This window comes from Sus scrofa, chromosome 4, assembly GCF_000003025.6.
Source record: "Sus scrofa isolate TJ Tabasco breed Duroc chromosome 4, Sscrofa11.1, whole genome shotgun sequence".
NCBI classification, from domain to species: domain Eukaryota; kingdom Metazoa; phylum Chordata; class Mammalia; order Artiodactyla; family Suidae; genus Sus; species Sus scrofa.
This window is the reverse complement of record NC_010446.5, coordinates 84099387-84123813: the sequence shown is the minus strand read 5'-3', so window position 1 is coordinate 84123813 and position 24427 is coordinate 84099387. Positions and strand designations below refer to the sequence as shown.

The 24427-nt window shown below is 45.0% G+C and overlaps 1 protein-coding gene and 1 non-coding gene across 8 annotated transcripts in view; both read right to left on the bottom strand.

Annotated features, from left to right (window-relative positions):
* ILDR2 (immunoglobulin like domain containing receptor 2) overlaps positions 6691–24427 on the bottom strand; it is a 60388-nt gene continuing 42651 nt past the window's right edge. For all 7 annotated transcript variants that reach the window (XM_021089484.1, XM_021089482.1, XM_021089479.1 and 4 more), the window contains 4 exons: positions 17646–17759; positions 13101–13317; positions 11354–12029; positions 6691–9764 (listed from right to left, as the gene is read on the bottom strand). In XM_021089484.1, the coding sequence (XP_020945143.1) occupies positions 9729–9764; positions 11354–12029; positions 13101–13317; positions 17646–17759 (1043 nt within the window). In that variant the 3' untranslated portion in view covers positions 6691–9728. The remainder of the gene's footprint in view (positions 9765–11353; positions 12030–13100; positions 13318–17645; positions 17760–24427) is intronic.
* MIR9825 (microRNA 9825) lies at positions 12985–13047 on the bottom strand. The gene has a single exon (NR_128510.1). It is a non-coding gene; the product is annotated as a microRNA 9825 (primary transcript).

Here is a 24427-nt window from a genome sequence, read left to right as displayed (position 1 = left end):
TAACACCCTCAAATAGTTTTATCTCTGTAAGTAAAATAATGATTCTTTTATAATGATCAAACTCTGGACAAATTTGTAAAGTTAAAGCTTCTTGCTCTCTCCTATTGTAGGCTCATTTGAGTCTAGAAGACTGCATTAGTGAGAAATGCATGTACCTTCTAGATTTTCCTCACTTAGCACTTCCATTCCTTCTTCCTTCAATCACTCATTCTTCTTGGACCTGCGCCCCCCCAAGTTGTGTACATGTGTGTTGATGTAGATTATGGAGAGAATGAGGACAGGTGAGGAGCAAGAAAGGTCTTTCTTGACTGGCATCAATTTAATACAGTATTTACCAAACAGGAATTCGCAATCAAAAACTGCAAAACATATAAGGAAAAGAGAAACCATGAGTGATAGTTAACAAACTTCAAAATTAGACCCACAAAGACTGCGGATATTAGAATTATTCAGTATAGAGAAAAAAATTACTGGAGTTCCCGTCGTGGCGCAGTGGTTAACGAATCCGACTAGGAACGATGAGGTTCGGTCCCTGCCCTTGCTCAGTGGGTTAACGATCCGGCGTTGCTGTGAGCTGTGGTGTAGGTTGCAGACGCAGCTCGGATCCCGCGTTGCTGTGGCTCTGGCCTGGGCCAGTGGCTACAGCTCCGATTGGACCCCTAGCCTGGGAACTTCCATATGCCCCGGGAGCGGCCCAAGAAATAGCAAAAACAACAACAACAACAACAACAAAATTACTACATTCATGCTTTTAAAGAAATGAGAGAATTGTATACAGCAGTAAGGAGAAAAACACTATTGACAATGACCATGCAGATTTAAAAAATAACTAAATCGAATTTTTATAAGAAAAAACTTATTAAATTATTTATTAAAAGTAATACTCAAAGGAGATTAGTGGCAACCGAAGAGAAAAGTAGTGAAACGGAAGATAAAGTTGAAGGAGTTACACAGAATAGAGCACAGAAAGATAAAAAGAGGAAAAATACAAAAGATAGAGTTAAGCAGTATCTAAAATAGAATGAAAAGGTCTAACAAACAGTCAACTGGAACTCTCAAAAGAGAGTTTAAAGAGAAGACATATCTGCTATGTTAACAGTGGAGAGTTTTCCATAATTAATGAAAAATATACACATTTAGGAAGCACAGCAGGTCCCACTGTGAGTAAAGAAAAAGAAATCCACAGTCACATGTTGATTAAACCAAAGGAAACAAGAAACAAGAAGAAATCTTTATTTAAAATTATTTATTTATTTATGCGCCCACACATATGGAAGTTTCTGGGCTGGGGACTGAATCTGAGCAGCAGCTGTGACTTACACCAAAACTTGGCAACACTGGCTCCTTTAACCCACTGTACTGGGCTGGGGACTGAACCTATGCCGCTGCTGCAGTCAGACTCTTAAGCCACTTTGCCACAGCAGGAACTCCAAGGAGAAATCTTAAAGACAGCCAGAGACACAAGACAGATTATGTGTGAAGGAAGGCTAATTAGATTGGAAATTAGATTTTGAGATTGGCTTCTCAAAAACAATAAGGAGTTCCCTTATAGTGCAGCGGGTTAAGAATCCAGCATAGTCAGTGCAGCGGCATGGGTCACCACTGTGGCTCGGGTTTGGTGGCTGGCCTAGGAACTTCCACATGCTGTAGGTGTGGCCAAAAATCCAAAGCAGCAATAAAAGCCAGAAGGAAGTAGAATAATACCTTCAGTGCACTGAGAGAAAATAACTATTGATTTAAAATTGCATATTCAGTGAAATTATCTTTCAAGAACAAGAATGAAGTAAAGATTTTGTTTTAAACAAATAAAAACTGACAGACTAATCCTACCAATAGACCATCACTAAAGAAAACTTCCTTCAGAAACAAAGGAGATTTCAAAAGCAGTTCTTAAATGCAGGATAAAAATATGTGCAGAAAAAAATATGTAGGTTTGACTACATAAGTCAAACTCTGTATTTTTTTTTCTTTTTATAGCCCTACCCTCAGCATATGCAAGTTCCCAGGCTAGGGATCAAGTCAAAGCTGCATCTGAGACCCACGCCTCCGCTTGGGGCAATGCCAAATCCTTAATCCACTGAGCAAGGCCAGGGATTGAACCCACATCCTCATGGAGACAATGTCAAGTCCTTAACACACTGAGCCACAATGGGAACTCCAAACACCATATTTTTTAAAAAAAAAAAAATGTTTTTGCGGTTTTTTTTAGGGCTGTACCCATGGCATATGGAAGTTCCCAGAATAGAGCCTGAATCTGAGCTGCAGCTGCCAGCTTACCACCACAGCTACAACCAGATCCAAGCCATGTCTGCGACCTACACCACAGCTCACAGCAGCACCAGATCCTTAACCCACTGATCAAGGCCAGGGATTAAATCCACATTCTCATGGATACTCGTCAGGTTCATTACCACTGAGACACAGCAGGAACTCCAAAAACACTGTATTTTATAAAGCTGCAAAGCAAGATGGAATTAAAACAGCGGATGAAACAGCAGCAAGGTACAAGGGGTAAACAGAGTTAAACTGTTAGTGTCTATCTTTAAGTTAAATCCACATGTGAAAAAGTTAAAGTTAACTAGTTAAAGGAGAAAATTGAGTCCAGATACTCCGAGCAAGGACAAAATTTCCATTCAACCAGGACCCTAAAGTCTGAAATTCCCTTGGGAGGGCTTGGCCAAAAGAGAGGATGAAGAGTCCTCTGAGGTATTCACCTCTTCCTTTGCTAACAAAGGTTTTAGGTCGCCTCCTCTAAATTATGATGCTGTGGAATTTTTCAAATCTCTTCCGAACGTAAAATGTCTTCCCACAAATAGTTTCCTTCCTTCCTTTCCCACGTGCCGCTTCTAGGAGGCAGAGGCCTGTGTTCTTGAAAATGAGCTCAGTCTCATCTCATTATCCAACTACCTTTTCTGTTCCTCATCTCCTGAGTGTTAGTCTGTGGAGAGTAATCAGAGCGGCCACAGAATGTACCCAGGCCATAGCTTATTAAAATCTATAAAAACAGAAATTATGCTCTGCCAGGATTGCCTCTAGTCCCATGAGGAGTTTATTCCTCATCACAGTACTGAAAACAATCTGAGGAGGTCATGTATTGTATGGTTTCTTTTTCTACTGAGGTCGTTTAATGTCAGATCATGATTAAACATAGTTGTGTAAAATCATGAGTTCTTGATAACAAATGTAGGTGAAAATGTTTTATTTAGCTCAAACGTTACAACCGAATCCACCTTGTATGTTAGACACTGAAGAAAATCATGGGCAACAGTAATACAAAAACATTTCAGTTTTGATGCCACAGACAAGGCACAAAAACCACTGGTCAGGGGACTCTCATGAAGCTGCTTTCTGACCCTTCTTTGTCCTGTGGCTCCTCCTATTCCCTTTTCGTTTAGTCCCACAAGGAAAATTCTCATTGGATAGTGTCTAATACCTTTGATAATGGAGTAGCTTTTCTCAAAGCCAAGATGAGAGGCAAGCTATTTGTGTCTCATTCAGCACAGCCTCCCCCCACCCCCCGAAGAAGTGGGCCAGACCACATTGACCTGTGTCCAGCCCCACTGAGAGATCTCAACAAAACTTTTAACTAAACTGCTATTTTGGCTCCCTCTATATATGCCCCCCCTGAGAACCATCCTCTGAGTTCTACCTAAAATCCCCTTATGCAGGGAAGATGCCAGATGGTTCGCTCCAGGCAGGTCACCTCCAAGCCCTGGAATTCCAAGTCTACATGCAAGTCTAATTTGGCTCAGAAATTCCTCTTCAGGAAAGATTTTAAAATCTTTCTTTTTTCTTTTTAAGGCCACACCCGTGGCATATGGAAGTTTCCAGGCTAGGGGTCGAATCAGAGCTGCAGCTGCCAGCCACAGCAACGCCAGATCCAAGCTGCATCTTCGACCTACAGTGCAGCTCATGGTGGTGCCGGATCCTTAACCCACTGAGTGGGGCCAGATAGAACCTGCATCTTCATGGATACTAGTAGGGCTCGTCACCGACAAGCCACAACAGGAACTCTGGATTCTAAAACCTGAAGCACATTTTTATCAAAGCCCCGCACAGCACAGCTAATGAAAATGAAACTCCCCTTGAGCAGAGCTGACCCCCTCTCAGAGCCGCGTGTAAGGACCAGTGCTTAGGAAGAGGAAGTGACCAGTGTCTGTCTCCATAGCTACACCCTAGTGATGCCTTGAGTCATCATCTCGTCAAGGACTCTTCTCCCCAAATGTTTGGCTGATTCTAGTCCCACAGGTATTGTAGAAATTGCAAAGAACCCTAAACAGACAGTCATTATAGGGCCTGGCTCTATAATTTAAATAATCATTTGGGCGTTCCCACCATGGCTCAGTGGAAATGAACCTGACTTGTATCCATGAAGACGCAGGATACCTGACTAGTATCCTGGCCTCGCTCAGGTTAAGCATCTGGCATGCTGTGAGCTGTGGTGTAGTTTGCAAGTGTGGCTCAGATCTGGCATGGCCGTGGCTGTGGCATAGGCCAGCGGCTACAGTTCCAATTCGACCCCTATCCTGGGAACCTCCACATGCCGTAGGTTTGGTTCTAAAGAGACAATAAATAAATAAATAATAAATAAATAATCATTTGTCTGCAGGCAAATCAGGCTTTTTTTCAGGCTCGGTTTTATATTCTGCTTGATGGGACCATCATATCCACCCTCTTACCAAAGGGCTTATTGTGAGGATCAGATGAGATAATGCATGTTTAAGTAGTCTGTAAATAGTAAGATGCCATAAAATGACACACGTTGTTCTTATCACCCTCAGGCAGTGATAAAGCTCAGGGTTCTTCTACTTAAAGCAGCTCAACACTATCCTTCCTCCACTCTGGTGTTAAAAGCTCCTTAACTTTGAGCTTCATTGATCAGCTTCCCAGGTGAGGAGGAGGAAGGATTCTGGCAGGAAAACACTAGGCACTTTTCTCTTTAAGTACCTCGGCCCCTATTTTAGCAGATTTGAATCTCTAAATCTTATAAATCAATTTCAAGTTACTGTAAGATTCTGGCAGCATTTACATCGGATGTTGGAAGGACCTGTAACATAGATTTTACTATTCCTGCCCATCCCACTTTGGGTCTTGAGATGGAAGTAATTGTTGACTTCCCAGGCTGATAATTTGAATGCTTCAAAAAAAAAAAAAAACAATTTATTTTTGCCATTTCCCCAATGGGCTCTTTTCTTTCTATTCTTGAAATAAGTTTTGCTCAGAATGACATCAAGGGAATGAGACAATTACCTGTAATTCTTGTTGTCAGATCTGAGATTGTCACAACAGATCTCTATTCTAGGACCGGAAACATCTGGAAGCCTCCTGAGGAGTGCTCCTTGCATTCTTTTCTGCCTCGCAGTCTTCTTACTCCTGGACCCTGGTGAGACAGTCCCCACTGTCACAGCCACACTGCAGGGGGCTTCACCATTGCCAGCCCCAAGGGAATAAGAGTGACTTCACAAGACATTTGAAGAAAAAAATTTCTACACCCAAGGAAGCCTCAGGACCAAGTATTTGGGGCATACAATGGGGTATGATCCAGTGCAAGAGTCTCCAAATACATGTGATCATAGGAGTCTCCTGAAATATATGTTAAAAGTACAAATCCTAGCTCCAGACCCACCCAATCAATCTCCAAGGCAGGGCCAAACAATACATTTATTTTTATTTTTTGCTTTTTTTAAATGGCTGCACCTGTGGTATATGGATGTTCCCAGGCTAGGGGTCTAATCAGAGCCGCAGCTGCCGGCCTACGCCACAGCCACAGCAACGCCAGATCTGAGCTGAGTCTGTGACCTACACCACAGCCCACAGAAACACCAGATCCTTAATCCATTGAACAGATTCAGGGATCAAACGCACATCCTCAAGGATACTAGTCATGTTCATTACTGCTGAGCCACAATGGGAACTCCCCCAGTGATACATCTTTAACAGCAATCAAGTGATTCAAATGGTTAGGCAATTTGGGGAAACACTGATCCAACAGAAAAGCCCTTAGAGTCTAAAGACCTGATTAGGTGTGTGACTTCCCTAATGGGAAGTTCTCCATCTATAGAGGGGGTGGATTGCAACACTGACCTCAGCCTCTCTCAAAGGCTGCCTAAGGTCTAATCAGATTACCTACATGAAGTTTTTTGCACTATTTAGAAATATTTACAGATGTAGCTAGGTATTTTTAGCATAGAGTATGTTGGAAGAGAGTGGCAGGCTCTCTCCATGCTCAGTTTGCACAGCCCTGCGCCAGGTACAGAGAAGGGGGAAGAGAGGCCCCTTATCTCTGCAAGACTTTCTGTGTTAGCCACTCACAGCTGCAGAGCTGAATCTCTGGAGAAGCAGATGGAGAGCTCCCTGGTGATCATGCTTGGGGTGGAACAGCTGGCACAAACTGCCAGGTCCACGGCAAATGTTCCTAGCTTCCTCACGAGTTTCTGCATGACCGTGAGAAGTTCATCTACCCGGGGACACCTCTTGCCACCTGCATCCATGCCCCCTCATCCAACACATCCTTGACTCGGCTGTAACTCACAGACCGACATTCTCAGCATCACCACCCTGGGCCCTCTGCCTTTCACCCCTCCCCATCCTAACTCACCTTCCAGATCTGACTTTTAAATATGGGTTTTTCAGAACACTGAGCACATCATTAAATAGGATGGATGGACAAATGCACACAACACTGAAATATCAAAATATACTCATTTAAATTAAAAAAAACCTTTAATTCTCTGGGTTTGTTGTAATTTATCCATAGTGGTATTTCATATTATATGCATAAAATCTTCCCATTCTTTCTTGGGCCTGTCTTATTGCCCCTATTCAATTGCAGAGTTCCAGTGGCCAGAGACCATGTCTTATACAAGACTTTATTTTGTACCCCCAATAAAACCTAGGAAGGAAGCTAATATGTATAAGCACTTCCTACACAGGACACGCTATTCAGGACAGAGGAGATGAAAGGATGTGTTGAGAAAAGGTGGGGTGCCAAGGATGGCCAGCTTTCCCTTTACTTGTCCAGTCAGTCTTATCTCTGGTCCACATACTCAGAAAGGACTATTTCCCCTCTTGACTGGAGGCCTGGAAGTTTGGGTGATTGATGTAGCCTTTCAGAGGACAACCTGGTTCCATCTCCCCAGGTTATTTCAGTAGCCTGTTATCATTTTGGTATTTTTTTATGGTCTGTCTGTAGTTTTGCTGTCTTTGGAACTGCAGGTTTCCAATTCTAATAATCCTTTCTCATGGCTCCTTTCAACCTTCACCAAAAGCATACCTGCCCCCGGCTAATAAAGGCAGTATTTCTGGTCTCCGCAGCTGGTGCTATGGGCTCTTTGGTGGTGAGAAGCCTGACACAGTGCTCAATATGAAGAGATAATAGCTACTGCAGCCATCCAATATTCTCCAGAATTGCCTGAGCAAGTTGAACTCCAAAGCTGGTGACTAAGAAATGATGTCCTACTCATCTTTTCCATGGGAATTGGGGCCCAAACAGACAGACTAGACCTCAGCTCTCAGAGGCCAGGAACATCAGCAAGCCTAAAACTCAGCACCAGGGTTATGGCTTGTGTCTTCCAGCCTTGGAAGTGCCAGCACTGGGCTGAACTGTCCTCCTGGTTTCTCTCACACAGGCCAGGGCCACTGAGAAGTCCTTTGGAAGGCCACCTCTCCCCCAAGCAATCATACCAACTCAACCTTCTGACCCTCATCCAGTGACTTCTTTATTTCATTGCACATAGAGGACTGGTTTGGCAACACCATGAATTAAGTGGATACCAGTGGAATGGTACTCTGAGAAAAGGGCCAAGCTCCAGTCAGGTGGTTCTGGAAACGCTGAAGAAGAAACTGTCTTCAGAGATTGTCCATGGATCCACTGATAGAGGACGGACCACTACTGGGAGTGGAGCAGTAGGGAGACCAAGCATGATTGTCCTCCAGTGATCTGACACAATCATGTATCCCACCACAACAGTGTGGGCTGAAAATCCTTGACAAAAAGTCTGTCAAAGAAGGGAGACTGGGAAACACCTAAGGTTAAAGAGAGTCAGGGCCAAACATTCAGACAAGAAGAAAAGGTCAGTTTTTCCTTGAGGAGGAATGAACATTTAAAGATGGCACCGACTTATCATGCCTTGAGTAGGAATCAGCAATTTGGGCTGGGCTCAGCTAGGCAGTTGTGTTGGTCTTGGTTGGGCTCACTCATGGGTGTGCAATCAGTTGAGAGTTGATAGGCTACTGGATAGGGTGATGGAGGTAACTAGGCCTTTTCCTCTCATCATGCAGCAGGGTAACCCAGGCTCATTCACCTGGTGGTGTCTGCAGGGTTCCCAAAAGCAGCAAAAGAGGACAAGCCCCATGCCCCAGAATTTGTCAAGTCTCTGCTTGTGTCACACATGTTAATGGGTCACTGGCCAAATCTAATCACATGGCCAATCCCAGATTCAAGGGGCAGAGAAACAGACTGCACCTCTTGAAGAGAAGGAGAGAGTTTGTGGCCATTTTTCACAATCTATACACATGCCAAAAATCCAGAGGGATCTAGCTTTGGATTTTAGGCAACATCTACCATTTAGGCAAGAGTGGGAATAGGAAGATCTTCTTCTTGAGAAAGCTGTTTTCCTCATCTGCCAAAAGTATCTAGAGTGGCAGCCTGGTGAGGTCCAGGGATGCCTGTTCCACGCTCAGGGATCCTGGAATGGCAAAGCTAGGATGGCAGGGACGACTCATGGTAAACGAAGTACCAAACACACAGAAGATCCAGTAGAGACTGTGAGGAAAATGGCCCATATTCAGAATATAATGAGAACGTGTACTCTTTTCCTCCTAGATTCTTTCTCATTCTTCATTTTACAATACCGTTTTCTCCTCTTTTTTCTCCCTCTTCTCTTTCGTGGGTGTATTTTAAGCATTTGTCAAAAGGCACCTGATAACCACCTAATCACAGCATAGAGGGAGGCGGGGCTCTGTGGAGGGTCCAGGAAAGGGGAGGACGAGGAGAGCCCTTGATGTCCCAGACTCAGATGTTGCTGTGCCCAAAGGGAAAAAGCAGTTCATGTTCTCAGAATGGAAAAGAAACAGTGCCTTGACAGCACTTGTGTTGTTCCAGCCACTCAAGAACTGTCATTCAGAACAGCAAATTGAAGTCATTTCTGTGATTGTCCAGTAGGTCATTGTCACTGAGCTCACTAAACGCCTGATTTCAGTATAACAACAGTCATTGACTAGTGACTGGGAGGTGATGGGGCTAAAACATATATTTTGCCTGAAGCTATTTTCCATTGCCGGTGAAGGCCTTCTAACAGCAGTAATAAATTCCTCTGTCTCTCAGCACAGCACAGGAGGTATAGAAAAGCAGACTGTAGGTATAGGCATTTTCTGAAGATTAGCAGTCCAGAGCTAACTCCCATTCAGAACTGAAAAAGGAATCCTGGTTTGGCTAAGGAAGGAGACTGTGCAGGATGAACTCTGGGTGAGAAACTCCATGTGCGGGAATGTGCTCACATGTAGTTGTTTTCTTGATACGTTTCTCAAACTTGTTAGATGGGCACTTAGGTTTGGAATCAGCCTCCCTTAAAGGCTGTCCCCCCAACCCCTGCCAAAGCAAAAATCAGCAAATCTTCCAAGGTGATGGCCAGAGAAGATCTGGGCCTGATGGCTCTTGGATTTGTGTCTTGTTTCCATGTTCTGCTTCTGATTTCCAGTCATCCAGAGAGATGTCTTGAGAACAAACATCAGACCACGAGGGACATTCTGGTTGGAAAGTCACTCTGGGGGAAGGGCAGAAAAGATCCTGATGTGAATTGACACACTGATTAAAGAAACCCACCCCAACCCAACAGATGGTTCCCTGGGCAGAATCCACACCTGTTCAGAGCCTGGCACACCCTGACTTTCAGGACATTTCATTGGGTTTGTGACTACTGTCCCTAAGCCTCAATTGATCCTAAAGCCAACATACATCTGCTAGAGCTTAGTTCCATGACAACAGAAGAATTCTCATCCCTTTAGGGTTAAGTAACTCCACAACAGCTAGTGTGGATGATATACCATAAACCTAACATCACCTGAGAGTTCCTTGCCTACCCACAGTACTCTGGTCATCACAGTTTTTGTTTTGGAGGAGTTAATTATCATGCCAGAACCTTTTTCTGTTCATGTTCTCTCCCCACATTACACAGTAAAGGAAATATCTCCCTTGGAATCATGAAAACAAAATGGCAGGAGGGGCAGGATAACTGGGGAGGGGGCAGAAGCACCCTGGCTTGGAGAGTGGCCTCCAGAGCACAGAGGTAGCTTGGACACCCACACTGGACATCTGTGATTGTTCACCAACATTTCTCTGGGGTCCAGAGCTCACATTTGGGGGCTGAGGGATGGAATGGGCTGCTCTGGGCATTTAGATGGAGAACAATCAAATCAAAACAAGGCTGCTTACACAAGAGACAATTAGCTGGACGGGGTGGAAAGATTTCCTTCACATACAGTGGGCACTGTACACAGTTTACCCTCAAGAAAACATCAAAAGAAAAAAGAGTGAGCGGCCCTTCATAAATGGAGATGGCTACTAACCTTCTCAGGAATGTGGACTCTTTGGGGCATCTGATGCAAGTTACAAACCCTCACTCTAAAGGGGGTGGGGACAGGAAGGAATGCACATATTACAGGCCTGCAAAGACTTCCAAGCCCACCTAAAGGCCTGTGGTGGTAATGACCCCTAGAATCCCTCATGCTAAAGGCTTCTTCCTTTTCCTTCTTTCCTTTCTTCTCTCTTCCTTCCCTCTTTCTTCTTTCTTTCCTCCCTCCCTCCCTTTCTTGTAGGTTAGCAGAGATTTATTGAATATACTGCTAAAGGAAGCAGTGGGCAGGAGAGCTTGTCTGCCCTGGAATAGTGGTTTGAGCTTTTTATTAAGGGAACTGCCTTCCTCTCTCAGTTCCCGCCATGCAAATAAGGGATTCTTGTTGGTTCTTGTTGCCTGATTTTCGAGGCCGCTCATTAGTCAGCTGGAGGTTAACATAAAATGGCTTGTGTATAAAATAGCTTTCACACTCCCCCTGCTAGATCGACAATGCCAAATCTTTGGCATTTCTAAAGGCTTCTTAAAGCTGGTCATCAATGATCTCTACTGCTCTACACCCTACACACCTGACTTTTCAGCCTTTTTCTCTCTCTCCCAAGCCGCACGCTCACTTACTTCACCTGGTCCTGAACAGAGGTAGGTGAGAGCGAGCGTCCGTTCCCTCCACCTGGGCTCTCCTCACTCCCAGATCCCGAGGCCCCTGTACCGCGATTCTGCCCATTGGCTCCCCCCGCCCCCACCTCGGTGTCCCAGCCCCTTGGAGGCCGCCCGGGCCTCACCGTCTTCTTGGCGGGCTCCTTCTTCCTCTTCTTCTCGGAGTTGCTGTGATAGGGCAGGTCGCGGCCGCGGTAGGACGGACCCCGGCTGAGCTCACGCTCGCTGTAGGGCGGCAGCGCGTCGTCGGGCGCATCCTCCTCGTCGCCCTGGGGCGAGCCCGCCTTGTAGGTGGACGGCGGCGACCAGGCGGCGTAGTAGGAGGCGCTGCGCGGGCCGAGCTGCGCACTCAGCTTGGACGGCGTCTCGAGGCTGCCGCCGCGGCTGGCGCCCTCGGGCCGCGCCTGCCGCTCCAGGCCGCCGCCCCGGAACGAGTGGTCATACTTGGGCGCGGTACCCGGCGTGCGGCTCACCAGGCGCGGCAGGTGTGCGTCGTCAGGCGGCCGCCGGCGCGGAGGGCTGTAGGTCCAGCCGCGGTCGGCGTCTGTCAGAGGCTCCCGGCTGCGGCTCCGCTGGCCGTAGTATTCCTCCAGGGAGCTGTCCTGGTAGAAGCCCCCATGCGCCCGCGTCTCCGAGCGCTCGAAGCGGCTTCCGCCCCGGGTCTCGTGGCTGTTGCCCTCCGCCCTGCGGGCCCGCGGGCCGTAGGAGTCGGCGAAGGCCGCCAGCTCGTCCATGGAGACGGCCGGCACCCCGGTGGCAAAGTTCTTCCGCGACAGCATCTCGGATTTGGAACGCTGCTGGCTGCGGGCAGAGGAGGCGCTGGTCAGTTCAGGTAAGGCCTAGGTCCCCAACACCTGGCGTGAGGAAGGTGGGGGAGCTTGAGAGGGGATCTAAGGGCACCCCCACCCCCTTAGTGTCTGGGCCTTGATCAGAAGACCTCGGCCGAGCCACAGCTCCGCTCCTGATTGGATGAGGCACCTTGGTCACCTCCCATTCCTCTGAATCTCAAAGAGCAAAGTCAAAGCCGTCGTGCCCATCTTGTGAGTTTAAGTATCAAAATGGGGTCCTTTGGGTAAAACTACATTGTGGTCTACGCGGTACTGAAACACACACGTGAAGTCTTTATTATGCTGTGACTTCTGGTTATCAGCCTCCTGACTCACTTCTCACACCCTGAAAAGCAATAGGTGGTGTGACCCACAGAGTCCCTGTGGCATTTAGTGATAAACAGGGCTTTTCCTTCCTTAGAGCGGAGGCCAAGTGACTTCTTGGGGCAGCAGGCCAGAGGGACCCTGCAGTTGGTACCGAGAGAAAAGCGATGTCTACTGCCCTTCAAGATACAGAATAGGTGAGTGGTGAAGGTGCCATCAGTGGTGATTAGCCACACAGAACTGGACACATATCTTGGTTCCCCTGCCCATTCATTGGCCATGAGACCCTGGGTAAATTCCTTACCATGTGTAAGTTTCAGTTTCCTCAGTTTAAAATGGGGACATTAGAATTATGAGAATCAAATGCAACAATATAACATGTTTGGCATTTGACCATTCACCAAATAATCAAAAAAGATGGCGATGACGGTGGGGTTTTTAGAGACGGGCAGAGGAATGTTAATGCAGTTCATTAAGGGGTCTAGAGTATCCTCTTCAAAGAGCCTTGAGGGATTAATTCTAGACACAGTAGCCCAAGTGTGCCTTTGCTTAATGCAGGTAGGAAAGGGATGTTCAACAGCTCATAGACAGATGCAGCAGGATAACCCAGAGAGGCAGACAGAGATGCTATGGAGTCGTAACATCCTCAGATCCACCCTGCCTCCAAGCTCCTACCCCCTCACACCCAGCACCAGAGCTGCCCTGCCACAGCCATCCTCACCTGTGCCTGAAGCTCTCCCGATCCTCTTTGTTATACTCCATGGCCGAGGGCCCCCGGCTTGCACCACTGCTGCCTCCCATGACACCTGACCAGTAGTCAGGATTGCTCTCCAGGTCCCCAGACACCGGGAACTGCTTGCCTCGCATCTGATGGTAAGACTGGCGGAAACTGCTGTCCTCCTCATGCAGGGAGCTGAGTTCTGAGATGGTGTTGTTATCTGCAGGGACAAAAATCAGGCATGACAGAGCTTTCTACCTGTAGAATAGAATGGGAATGCTGTTAAAGGACTGAGGCTAGAGGCTTTGGGAAACTCATATCCTGGGGTCTCAATCCTGTCCAGGGTGAGTTGTAGATCTGAACTAGCAGTATTTGTGTTCTTAGCTCAGCAGGAACTGGCTCAAGCTAGAACCCTACTTGCCTACAGAGAGAGAGGCTTCCTACATGATCTGTTCTTAGAAAAACAATTGTTATTGTTCCACCTAAGGCAGGCTTCCCAGAACTTGGGCTCTCTGCAGCTGGTCTCCTCCTGATATGTCATCATCCTTGCTCAAGTGTTTTTCTTCTTCTTGTTTAATTCTGATGAGCCCGGATGATCCCAGGTATGTTGCACCAAAAGGGGCAAAAAGAGAGAGAAGCCACAGATCACAGGATCTTCCCTACTGTTGGCCAAGTCCCAAGATGGGGTCTTCAGAACCAGTACTGCCCCGTGCTTTAGAGGCACCTCATTCCATCCTCCTGCAGCTATACTGCCCCCCTCCCCTCGCCCCCCCCCCCAACAAGAACAAGGAGTCCACAGGGCCAAGGGGATGTGCACACCTAGTGTCCATCCACCTCCTTTCTGGATGGTCATCTAGGATCTGGCATATCTTCCCCATACAGTACCAATTCCATGTCCAGGGCCTAAGTGGACTTCTTCTATTCTCCAAAGAGTATTCCAGGTGTATGTCGCCATAGGTGGCCACGGCAGCTCTTTGGAGGTGTGGGAAGAAAAAGGGGGGTTGAGCCACACTTAAGGCCTATGGGCCTCCATTGTACTCTTGCCCCAGACCAAAAAAAATAAAGGAAAGGGGGAGCGATGGCCACAGCCTCCTCATTTCCTAGGGTGGCCTAGTAGCTTTTTGCAAATGCACTTGTGAATAAGGACCAGAATCACAATCTGGAAAGAAAAAAAAAAAAACTGTTTATTTATAAAACTTTGAAATGGATTGAATTTCACATTACTTAAAAAATAAATCTAGTGAATCTATTTGCAATGAAATTGAATCCATTTGTTTTCTAAAATCCTTTGAACCTCAAACTGTTATCAAAATCAACATTTGTAAGGTATAAGTCCTGCCTGCGGAGCAAGAGGTAAACCAAGATAGGATGTGGGAAGCACAAAATTGTGTCTCAGGTTCCCCTCCACCTTGTCTCCTCCCTATCCCCAGTGGTCCTGGGAGAAGCAGAGAATTTTTGCTGGTTCCTACCCATGAAGGGGAGGGAGGGCCTCCTTCCACAGCATAAACACAGCCTCCTTGTCCTGCTTTACCAGGACACAGTGCTGACCAGGAATGCCATTCAGTTTGGTCATGTGATCAGTTTTGAATTTGATAATAATCTAATTCTAAGCCTTTTTCCCCCTGTAAGGAGAATGGACTTAGTGCCAAGGAAAAAAATCTCAGACATTATTGTTTAATCTAGAAGCTTCCTTTTCTCCTGATCCCAGTGAATTCCAATCTCCCAGAGAACCATAAAGACAAAAACTGTAAAATGCACTGTGTGTTTATTGAAAAATTACATTATTGGCTCAGAAGTTTCCTTCAACTTCAAGGATAATGGACATTTTCCATTTCTCCAGATAGTGAGGGCTGTCTCTGTTTCATCACTCACATGATAGACTGTCCAGGCTGCATGCTGCTCTCAAATTTCTGCCACAACGAACATGAATATCAACATCCCCCACTTCACAGACACCTAATAATACAACTCTAGAACGGAATAGGCACTTTTCTGCAAAGGGCCAGATAATAACTACAGTCCATTTTGCAAGCCATACTGTCACAACTATTCAGCTCTACCATTGCAACATGAAAGGAGTCGAAGATAATACAGAGGTGGACTGGCAGGCTGTGTTCCAAGAAAATTTACTTCCAAAAACAGGAGGTGGAACATAAGTGCCTGGGGAGGTGTAGTTTGCGCTACACCTAGCGCTGGGATTCCAGATGAAAACATCCCCCAAGCAACTATCTACTTACAAGAGGCAGGGAAATGAGGATCACACTGACTAGGAAATTCATGGGTCTGACCCGTGAAACTCCCAATTCTTATAGAATCTATCACCCCCTTTGCCACACCTGAAACTATCAAGACTGTGATGAGATCTTCAAGACTGTCCCATGTCCATGATCCATCCCAGAGTTTACTTTACTCTCCAGATATAGGACCTCTCAAAGTAAAATGAACTAGGTTCCTACTTCATCCCTATGCAGTTATTGTTATGTCAACCTGCAGGTTCCATTTCTGGCATCGGCATGGAGTACTAGCACTGGTTACTTTCCCTCTCTGCCTCCCTTTCCTCCTCTGTAAAATGAGGGAAGTGGATTCAAAAACCTCAGTCTCTTCCAGCTCCAGCATCCTAAAGTCCCACAAGCTTGAAGACTGTTGTCTCTGAACAGAAACCACTGCTGCAGCCATGGCACCATCCACAATTGGCACCAAAGTTTCTAGTTTAACAAAAGAGCATGGGACGGGAATCAGGAGAACTGAATTCTAGTCCTGATTCTGTCACTTCAACCCTCTGAGCTTCTATTCCCTCATCAGTACACTGCAAAGGTCGACCCAGGCCACCTCTAAAGTCTCCTTGGACTCTAACATTCCTTGGTCATTACTTTATGACCAGCTGGCCCTTGGAGACCACTTTAATCCAGGCAAACAGGAGACATCACCTAAACAGGGGTCCACTTAGTTTTGTTTTTTTGATTTTTTTTTTTTTTTCAGGGCTGCACCCACAGCATATGCAAGTTCCCAGGCTAGGGGGTGAATTGGAGCTGCAGCTGCTGGCCACAGCCACAACCACACCAGATCTGAGCTGCATCTGCAAGCTACATCACAGCTCATGGCAATGCCAGATCCTTAATCCACTGGGCGAGGCCAGGGTGGGTTCGTTACAATGGGAACTCCTGGGTCCACTTAGTTTTAACCTCTGTCTTTCACTTCTTCTCTGAGCTGTGAGAGCCACAGATTTCCTCCACAGGCTTTTTCTCCTTGATCTCTATCTATCTCTGTCTCTGTCCTCTTACAGGGATCCATGACTACCCTGTTACAACTAGCTTGTCAAGTGCAATGACATCTGCATTCCTGACATTCCAATCTGGAGATGGTCTTTTTATAGTCAGTGTGGTGGGAGGAGGCAGCAATGGATGCAACTCAGACAGGATGAAATTAGAATTGCAAACTGGGAGGAATATGTTGTCCTTAATCTGAATAAAGCTCCTCTAGTCTGGGACTGTTTTCCCAACAATGCCATTGAGTCTCTCATTGGTTCCAACGCGAGGAGGGTTCAAAGAGGGAAACGTGGTGACCTCACTCCCATGCTGCCAGCGCGCTCTGATAATTAGCCTATCCATGGCAGACCTGCCCTGTGCTGCCTCTCATGATAGATGGTAATTTGGAATCCATCCTAAAGAATCAGCAGTGTCAGCTGCAAGGGCTGTGGGTGAGTTAGGGTGGGGGCCCTGCCACCTACAGATTCAGTAATTACCACGTTCCTTTGACAAGAGGAGCAGTCTTTTGCTTGCCCCTCAGTCTCTGCTGCTGGGCCTCTCAGAGCAGTGTGGGCCTCTTCTTTATAAGGTTCTTCTGGCAGGTTTGTTCTTTCGCTTTCATTGATGTGGCAGGTCGGCAACTGGACTGTTTTCATGTTGGAAAAAACTGATACTCAAGCTTCCATATCTTATATCATTATTTTGAATATATTTTAAAGGGAATAATAGAGAAAGTATTTTAATGAAGTATTTCCAACCCTAGGATTGCACAGCCCTAGCAATGCTGACTGCCTCCTGGAGAGATAGATACTACATAAACCAACATGTTTCAGGACTGCTCCATTCTTCACATCAGAATCCCTTTTGTCTTTCCTCTGTGTATTTTTTTTTTTTGCCTTTTTGCCTTTTTGCCTTTTCTAGGGCCACTCCCGCAGCATATGGAAGTTCCCAGGCTAGGGGTCTAATTGGAGCTGTAGCCGCTGGCCTACGCCAGAGCCACAGCAATGCAGGATCCAAGCCAAGTATGCAACCTGCACCACAGCTCACAGCAACACGGGATCCTTAACCCACTGAGCAAAGCCAGGGATCAAACCTGCAACCTCATGGTTCCTAGTCAGATTTGTTAACCACTGAGCCATGACAGGAACTCCCCCTCTGTGTATTTGAAGCTACTTTCTTTAGGATGGTATCACCAGCACCCCTACTAACTCCAACCCTGAAAGCTCAGGGATGCCCACCTTTGGTCACCCCCAAATCCCCTTTAGCATGATGCGCAGATCACATAAAGCTAACAGATGCTCACATCTGCCTCTCATCCTTCTGGCTGGGTCAAACTGAGCCAGTTCCTTCTCCACATAGTATAGGACCTTCATGGAGTCTCTCTCTTTGTCAGCTTGGATCCGGTAACCTTTGCGAACTGTTGAGAAAAGGACAAGAAGGTGAGCTGAAAATTCAGAAGGAGGCATTTGTTTATTTTACTAAGTAGAAAATATGATTCCCACTTCTAGCAACTCTTTTTGAAATCACCCAGAAATAGTAAATTTGTTTATATGTATGGAACCATACCTGAGATCGCCCTTATTAGATGGTTCCACTTGAATGGAGGAACAGCAGGTCAACCATAAAATTCTGTCATAGTATATTTTTAGTCCTTTGTTAACCTCTGCTTCCTAGCTCCCCACCTCTTAGAGCTCCACTTAAAGCTCATCTTCTCAAAACTTAGGGGAGTATACTCACACTAAAAAAAGACCACTTTTTAGATGAGGCACACGTCACTCTACAGTCTGAGGATTGCACACCTTCACCTGGTGGGAGCACACATAGCTTTAAACAGATACTCAAATGTTAGGGACCTTGACACAGGTGGCCTGAAAGCCTCTAGTTGCCTGGGAGATGGTGCCAAAAAAAAAAAAAATTCCATAACTAGGTGATGTGTAAGAGGTAATATTAGATTATAGGCTTTATATGAATTAATACAAAATAAAATGCAAAATACATGGATTCCTAATTATGGTTCCATTGTTATTTCTTTAGCATTTTCCCCTTAGGAAAAGGAATACCGTATTTTAGACATGATTGATTCAACCTGCTGCTGTGTAGTTTCAGGCAGGTGTTATTTTCAGGGCTTAATAAAAAACAAAACCTAAGCATGAGAGGTAATACCATCTCCTACATTCCCATCATTCTTACTGTCAGGGAAAAAGGCTGTTGAAGCTACATATCACTTAAGCATCAGTCTAGACCAATACAAGCCAGAAGGGTGATCAGACATGGGTGGGTCTATCTTCACAGAAAGAAGAAAACAAGAAAGAGAGAAAGGAATGGGATGGGGACAGAACAATAAGGGTAGTAGACAACACTTATTGGGCACTGAAATGTGCCAGGTACTGTGCTAAATGCTTTACATGACCTTGGTTCCTTATAGCAACTTAAGGAAGTTACTGTTAGTAGCCACCTTTCACAGTTGAGGAAACTGGTAAAGAGAGGTTTCCGAGTTCCCGTCATGGCTCAGCATAAACGAACCCCACTAGCATCCATGAGGATGCGGGTTCAATCCCTGGCCTCACTCAGTGGGTTGCTGTAAACTGTGCTGAAGGTGGCAAAACGAAGCTCAGATCCTGTGCTGCTGTGGCTGCAGCATAGGTGGGCAGCTCTAGCTCCAATTCAGCCCCTAGCCTGGGAACTTCCATATGCAACAGGTGTGACCCTAAAAAGCAAAAAAAAAAAAAAAAAAAAAAAAAAGGTTTTGTAACTTGCTCAGAAATAATGGCAGCCTTGGGACTGGAACTACATATCTGATTAAAGCCCAGTCATATGGGGCATCTTCCTCTCTGGAGACTAGGAGCAGAGGCAGTATGGAGAGATAGGAGAACAGGACAAAAAGGAAGAGCCCAGAGTAGAAAATGCTCCTTGGTGTGCCATGGGTGCTGTCATCTGAGGCATGTCCAACCTTCCAGCCGGTCAGGACTGTCCAATGGGACAAAATCAAGTGACCCACCTCCAACATCTCTGTTTCCAGAGTAGGGCAAATACCATAGAGAAACCACATGACTGCATGTGCCTCTGGAAAAAAATCCTTTGTGCTCTCTGGTCATGTTACCCCGGCCATGGACAAAGCTCCCCACACAAGCATGTACATGAAAGATTAAAATATCATCTTCCACAGACTCTAATCACAGCCCTGGCACTGAAGACTAAGAAAAACACCCACACACCCATTTGCAGGTGCATTGGTTTTCTATAAGAGAGCTTGCTGGGCAGTCCACATTCAGTTCCAGTTGTGGAATTATTTTAAAAAATTAATGAATCTCAGCACACGCTTTTTAGTGATACCTTCTCTCGGAGGTTAGATCCATAATCCTTACACAGGAGCAATTATTAGCAGAAATGATTTTATTTATCAAGCTACACACTCTTCCATTTCTGCAGAGGCGTTTACAGAGTAGTACAGACAGTTCAATTAAAATGCAATTATCCCACGGAACTGCTATGTCTGTTCTGAGGCCGTTACTGCTGATGGATGCAACACAGGGTTGGGAAGTGGGGAATTGGGCATCTTGTAGGTATGCCGCTGGTGGATTGAGGGACCTCAAGTAAGTGGTGACCTATCTGGGACTCAGTTTTCATGTCTATAAAATGCAATTAATACTTCTCAACTTTTAAATAATTTCATGAGGCAGAGAAGACAAATATATAAACCAAAATGAAAAAAGAAAGCAGAGGAGACAAGAAAGACCAAATCAGTGGAGTGCCTTGAGTTCTTTGTAATTATTCGGGGCAGCTCAAATGTCACCTCATCCAAAAGCTTTTCTTCTTCTCTGGCTAGAAAAGTTCTCTCTCATTTACTTTGAACTTTCATCATGGCCCTTAATACATTCCAGTTTGTTTCAAATTATCTGTATAAATGTCTAATCTTCCCAAAATTCTTAAGGGAAAAGAATGCTTATCGTTCTAGCTTGGCGTAAAACCCAGGACAATGTTCTATACATACATGTACTTAAATGTTTCCTTGAGCTGAATTGATGCCAGCCTGGGGATGGGGGTGGATTGGGTTAATGCTTTCTTTAGAAAGAGTATTTTCAGTAGAGTTTCCTTCTCTAGACTATAAACTTCCTGAGGTCAAGGACCTGTTCACTCTGTTTATCTTTGCATATCCAGCACCTAGCATAGATCCTGGCACGTTGCAGACACTCAAAACATGTATGTTTGTATGAATGAATGAATGAATGAAGTGAGTGAATGAAAGGAAATCAGGAATTGAACTATATTACAAAGAATTACAAAGTAAGGCAGAAGAGACCATGTGATGGATTTGTTGGAGAAGCCTGACCAGGAAGGGGAAGGCTTGAATGGTAGCTTGAGGGAGCAGCAAGGTTTAGGTAAGTTTTGTTTGTATTGATGATTTTTTTTTTTTTTTTTTTTTTTTTTTAGTAAAGAAAACTAGCATGTTTATAGGCGTCAGAGAAGGGGGTCTACTCTACCTGCAGCTACGGCTTTATCTAGGTGTTCTTAATATGTGAAATGCTGTTATGGCAAGCATTCAATAATACTGCGGTAAGGGGAAGTATTGGTATATGAAACAGTGTACCAGCTATCCTGTTTGAGAGATGAATGCCACCCCAAAGGACAGCTGAAAATCTCCCCCTTAACTGCAACTTGGGCTAAAGCTTAGATTGCTTTCTGTGTCATTATAACAAATTACACTCCTCACCATGAGACAGATTTGATCGTGTGTGCGTAGGTTCTCATGCCCCTGAAAAGTTACAATAACTATGTACAGCCTCAAATGAAGATAGCAGCTTCACCTTTCAGTACTGGTAAGTGACTCCACCGTGCTAGATACTTTCAGCTTTGATTTCTCGGTCACACCAGCTCATGACTTCCGAAGTACAAATCCCTCTACTTTGTCAAAAAGGACAGAGGCAGAGTATTGATATTTAGATTTTAGAGGTGACACCCATTTTGTTTCAGGAGCTAAAAAGCTAGGCATTTCTCCCTTTAAAAGGTTCCCCCACCACCACCACCATCAAAAGCTGTAAATTCAGTTCGGCAGCACTCAGTAGCAAATTCTCTCATCATGGTAAAACCTGGCTCTGTGTCACATATGAGCTTGATCCTGCCAGCAGATGAGGCTTTTCCTTCTCTGAGCTGGCATCAAAGACAGTCTTACCAAATACTCCTTTCTATTTTTCCCTCATTTTATTTCCATCCACAATCCCCCAGAAACCACTCTGCTGGACTGTAAACTCCTTGAGAGAAAATTTGTAGGCATTCATTAAATTTTTCTCAATTTAAAAACAAATTGATTGGTGTCAGGTTTTTATCCATAATTTATCTGAAGATCACAAAACTCTCTGATGTGTGGTGATATTTTATTTTTATTTGCTTTTTAGGGCCACAAGTGCAGCATATGGAAGTTCTCAGGCTAGGGGTCAAGTTGGAGCTGCAGCTGCCAGCCTATGCCATAACCACAGCAACATGGGATCTGAGCTGCATCTGCAACTACACCACAGTTCACAGCAACACTGGATCCTTAACCCACTGTGAAAGGTCAGGGATTGAACCCACATCCTCAAAGATACTAGTTGGGCCTGTTACTGCTGAGCCACAATGGGAACTTCCTGTGATGATATTTTAATAAGAAATGTCCTATAGTATTGGCCAAAGTCCTGCATTTTTTTTGAAAATGACTTTTTTTCCTGGTTATGTTTCAGTTTAGGGTTGATGGATGAGTTCTCTCTCTCTCTCTCTCTCTTTTTGTGGCCACACCAGTGGCATATGGAAGTTCCCAGACTAGGGGTCAAATCAAAGCTACAGCTGCTGGCCTACCCCACAGCCACAGAAATGCCAGATCCAAGCCATGTCTGCAACCTACACTGCAGCTCATAGCGATATCAGATCCTTTAACCCACTGAGCAATGCCAAGGATCGAACCTGTATCCTCATGGATACTAGTAGAGTCCTTAACCTGCTGAGCCACAACAGGAACTGTGATTTATTTCTCTTGTGAAGTTCAGTCTGTTCCAAGTCCTTTGTTTGGTGTGGCTTTTTATACTTCAGTTCCTCTAATTTATTAGCCTTGGCAACTTGATTTTTACTGGAGAGAGAATACTGGGATATTCATTTTTATGTCAAACTATACTTTCAAAAATTCTTATTGTTAAAAGATTTAAGCTGATACTTTTGACCCAATTAAGGCTCAATGATTTTTCAGCTAATTTCCCCCTTACAGCCAAATCCAGCTTATAAAACTTGAAAAAGAGATGATACCCATGGATATAGCCTTGTTCTTCCTATCCTATCTTAATAAGCTATGGAAGGCTGTTTATGGATAATGGAACAGCTGCCAGATTCCACCCCCAGGGTGACAGCAGCTCAGTTGTGGGAGAAGCGATGCTTAAAATTTGCATATTCTCTGTATACATACAGTAGGCATATATATAGACACACATCCTTATTAGTTTGAAAAATGACATTTCAAAACCCTACTTGCCTACTCAATCCTTTTGTAAGAAGGATGAGTGTAAGCCAGGTAGATGTGAAAATCAGGTGGACTGGAACAAGAGGAGAATAGGTATGGAAGTGACCAGCTATGAGATAACTGCATTAATCAAGGTGGGAGATGATGGCATCAATGACAAGGATAGTTAAGTAGAGATGGAAGGAAGTAAATCAATTCTCAAAGTTATTTTGAGGTCCAATCTGAAGGAGTTGGTGACCAACTTGGATGTGAGAAGTGAGGTAGGGTTGAGGATGAAGTCCCTGCTTCTGGTTTGGGCTACTAGGTGGACAGCAGTGCCATCTGCTGAAATAAGAAATGTCAGAGTTGGTTTGAGGTTGAGAAACAGTAGATGAATTCCATTCCCTAGATAGAGGTTGAGTTTGAAATGCTTGTAAGACATCCAGAAGGCAGTTAAATATCTGGGACTGAGGAGTAGGAGAGAGGTTGGAGATAAAGACTGGCAATCATCCACATATGGATGATGACTGAAGCCATGGACCAGATAAGATTTCCCAGGGAGAGGACCTCAGACAAAATAGGAACACCAACGTCTGGAGGGTATGCAGAAGAACAGCCAGCACTTAGCAAAATAGGTAGGAGAAACTACAAAGTACAGTGCTGAGGAGGGCAAAGAAATATGAGTGCGTCAGAGGTGGCAAATGTGCTTGAGATGTCCAGAGAAGCAAACTCTGCGAAGCATAATGGATACTTTAGCAATAAGGCCATCTTGGCGAGAGCGGGTCTTTGGAGTGGCAAAAGCAACAGCAAGACAGAAGTTAGTTGAGGAGTTGGTAAGAGCAGAGGAAATGGAGATAGTAAACATTCAAAACTCCTTCAAGGAGTTTAACTGGGAAGAGGAGAAAATGGATAGGGAAGTGGTACCAGAAAATGATAAGGTTTTTGCAATAGAGATTTAGCCATGTTTTGAATGCTGATAGGGAGTCACTAAAGAAGGGAAGGCTGGAGATGTGAGGTGGGAATGGGGTGGGGTGTGGAGATTCAATAAACAGAGAACTTTGACAAGGCTGAAGGGGATGGATCCAGAGCAGGGCAGGAGGAGAAGGGCTTCTTTTAACAGAGGTAACAAATAGCTGCTAAGAAGAATGGGAGAGGGAATCAGGGTGCCTTTTCTCTCTCTCCCATTTGGTAACTAACTGAATATATTATACATAACTCATCAAAGATGCCTTTTCAACTACACAGAGTGTTCCAAAGAGTATTGTGTACAAATGTAATCTGAAAAATTACTGTTGCTAGATGATTACCCTAAAATTGAAGTAGCATAAAAATATAAAATAGGCTAAATTTACATCTTTATAAATCAGCATTTCTTAACACTTCTAAACTCTTTAAAGAACAATCTACATGGGACATTGGCTTAAGCCACCTTTCTTAAAGGAGAAACAGCCAAATACCATCATAATTCTGACCCTGAGACCATGTGTACAGAAATGTGCCTGGTGGGGCTCATGAGGGACTCTGTCCTGACTCAGTGATCCAGATAATGATAACATGAGCCAGACTAGCTGTGGCTAACACAAGGTTGTGCATCCTCCCCCCTTTCCTTGCTAACAGAACCCTGA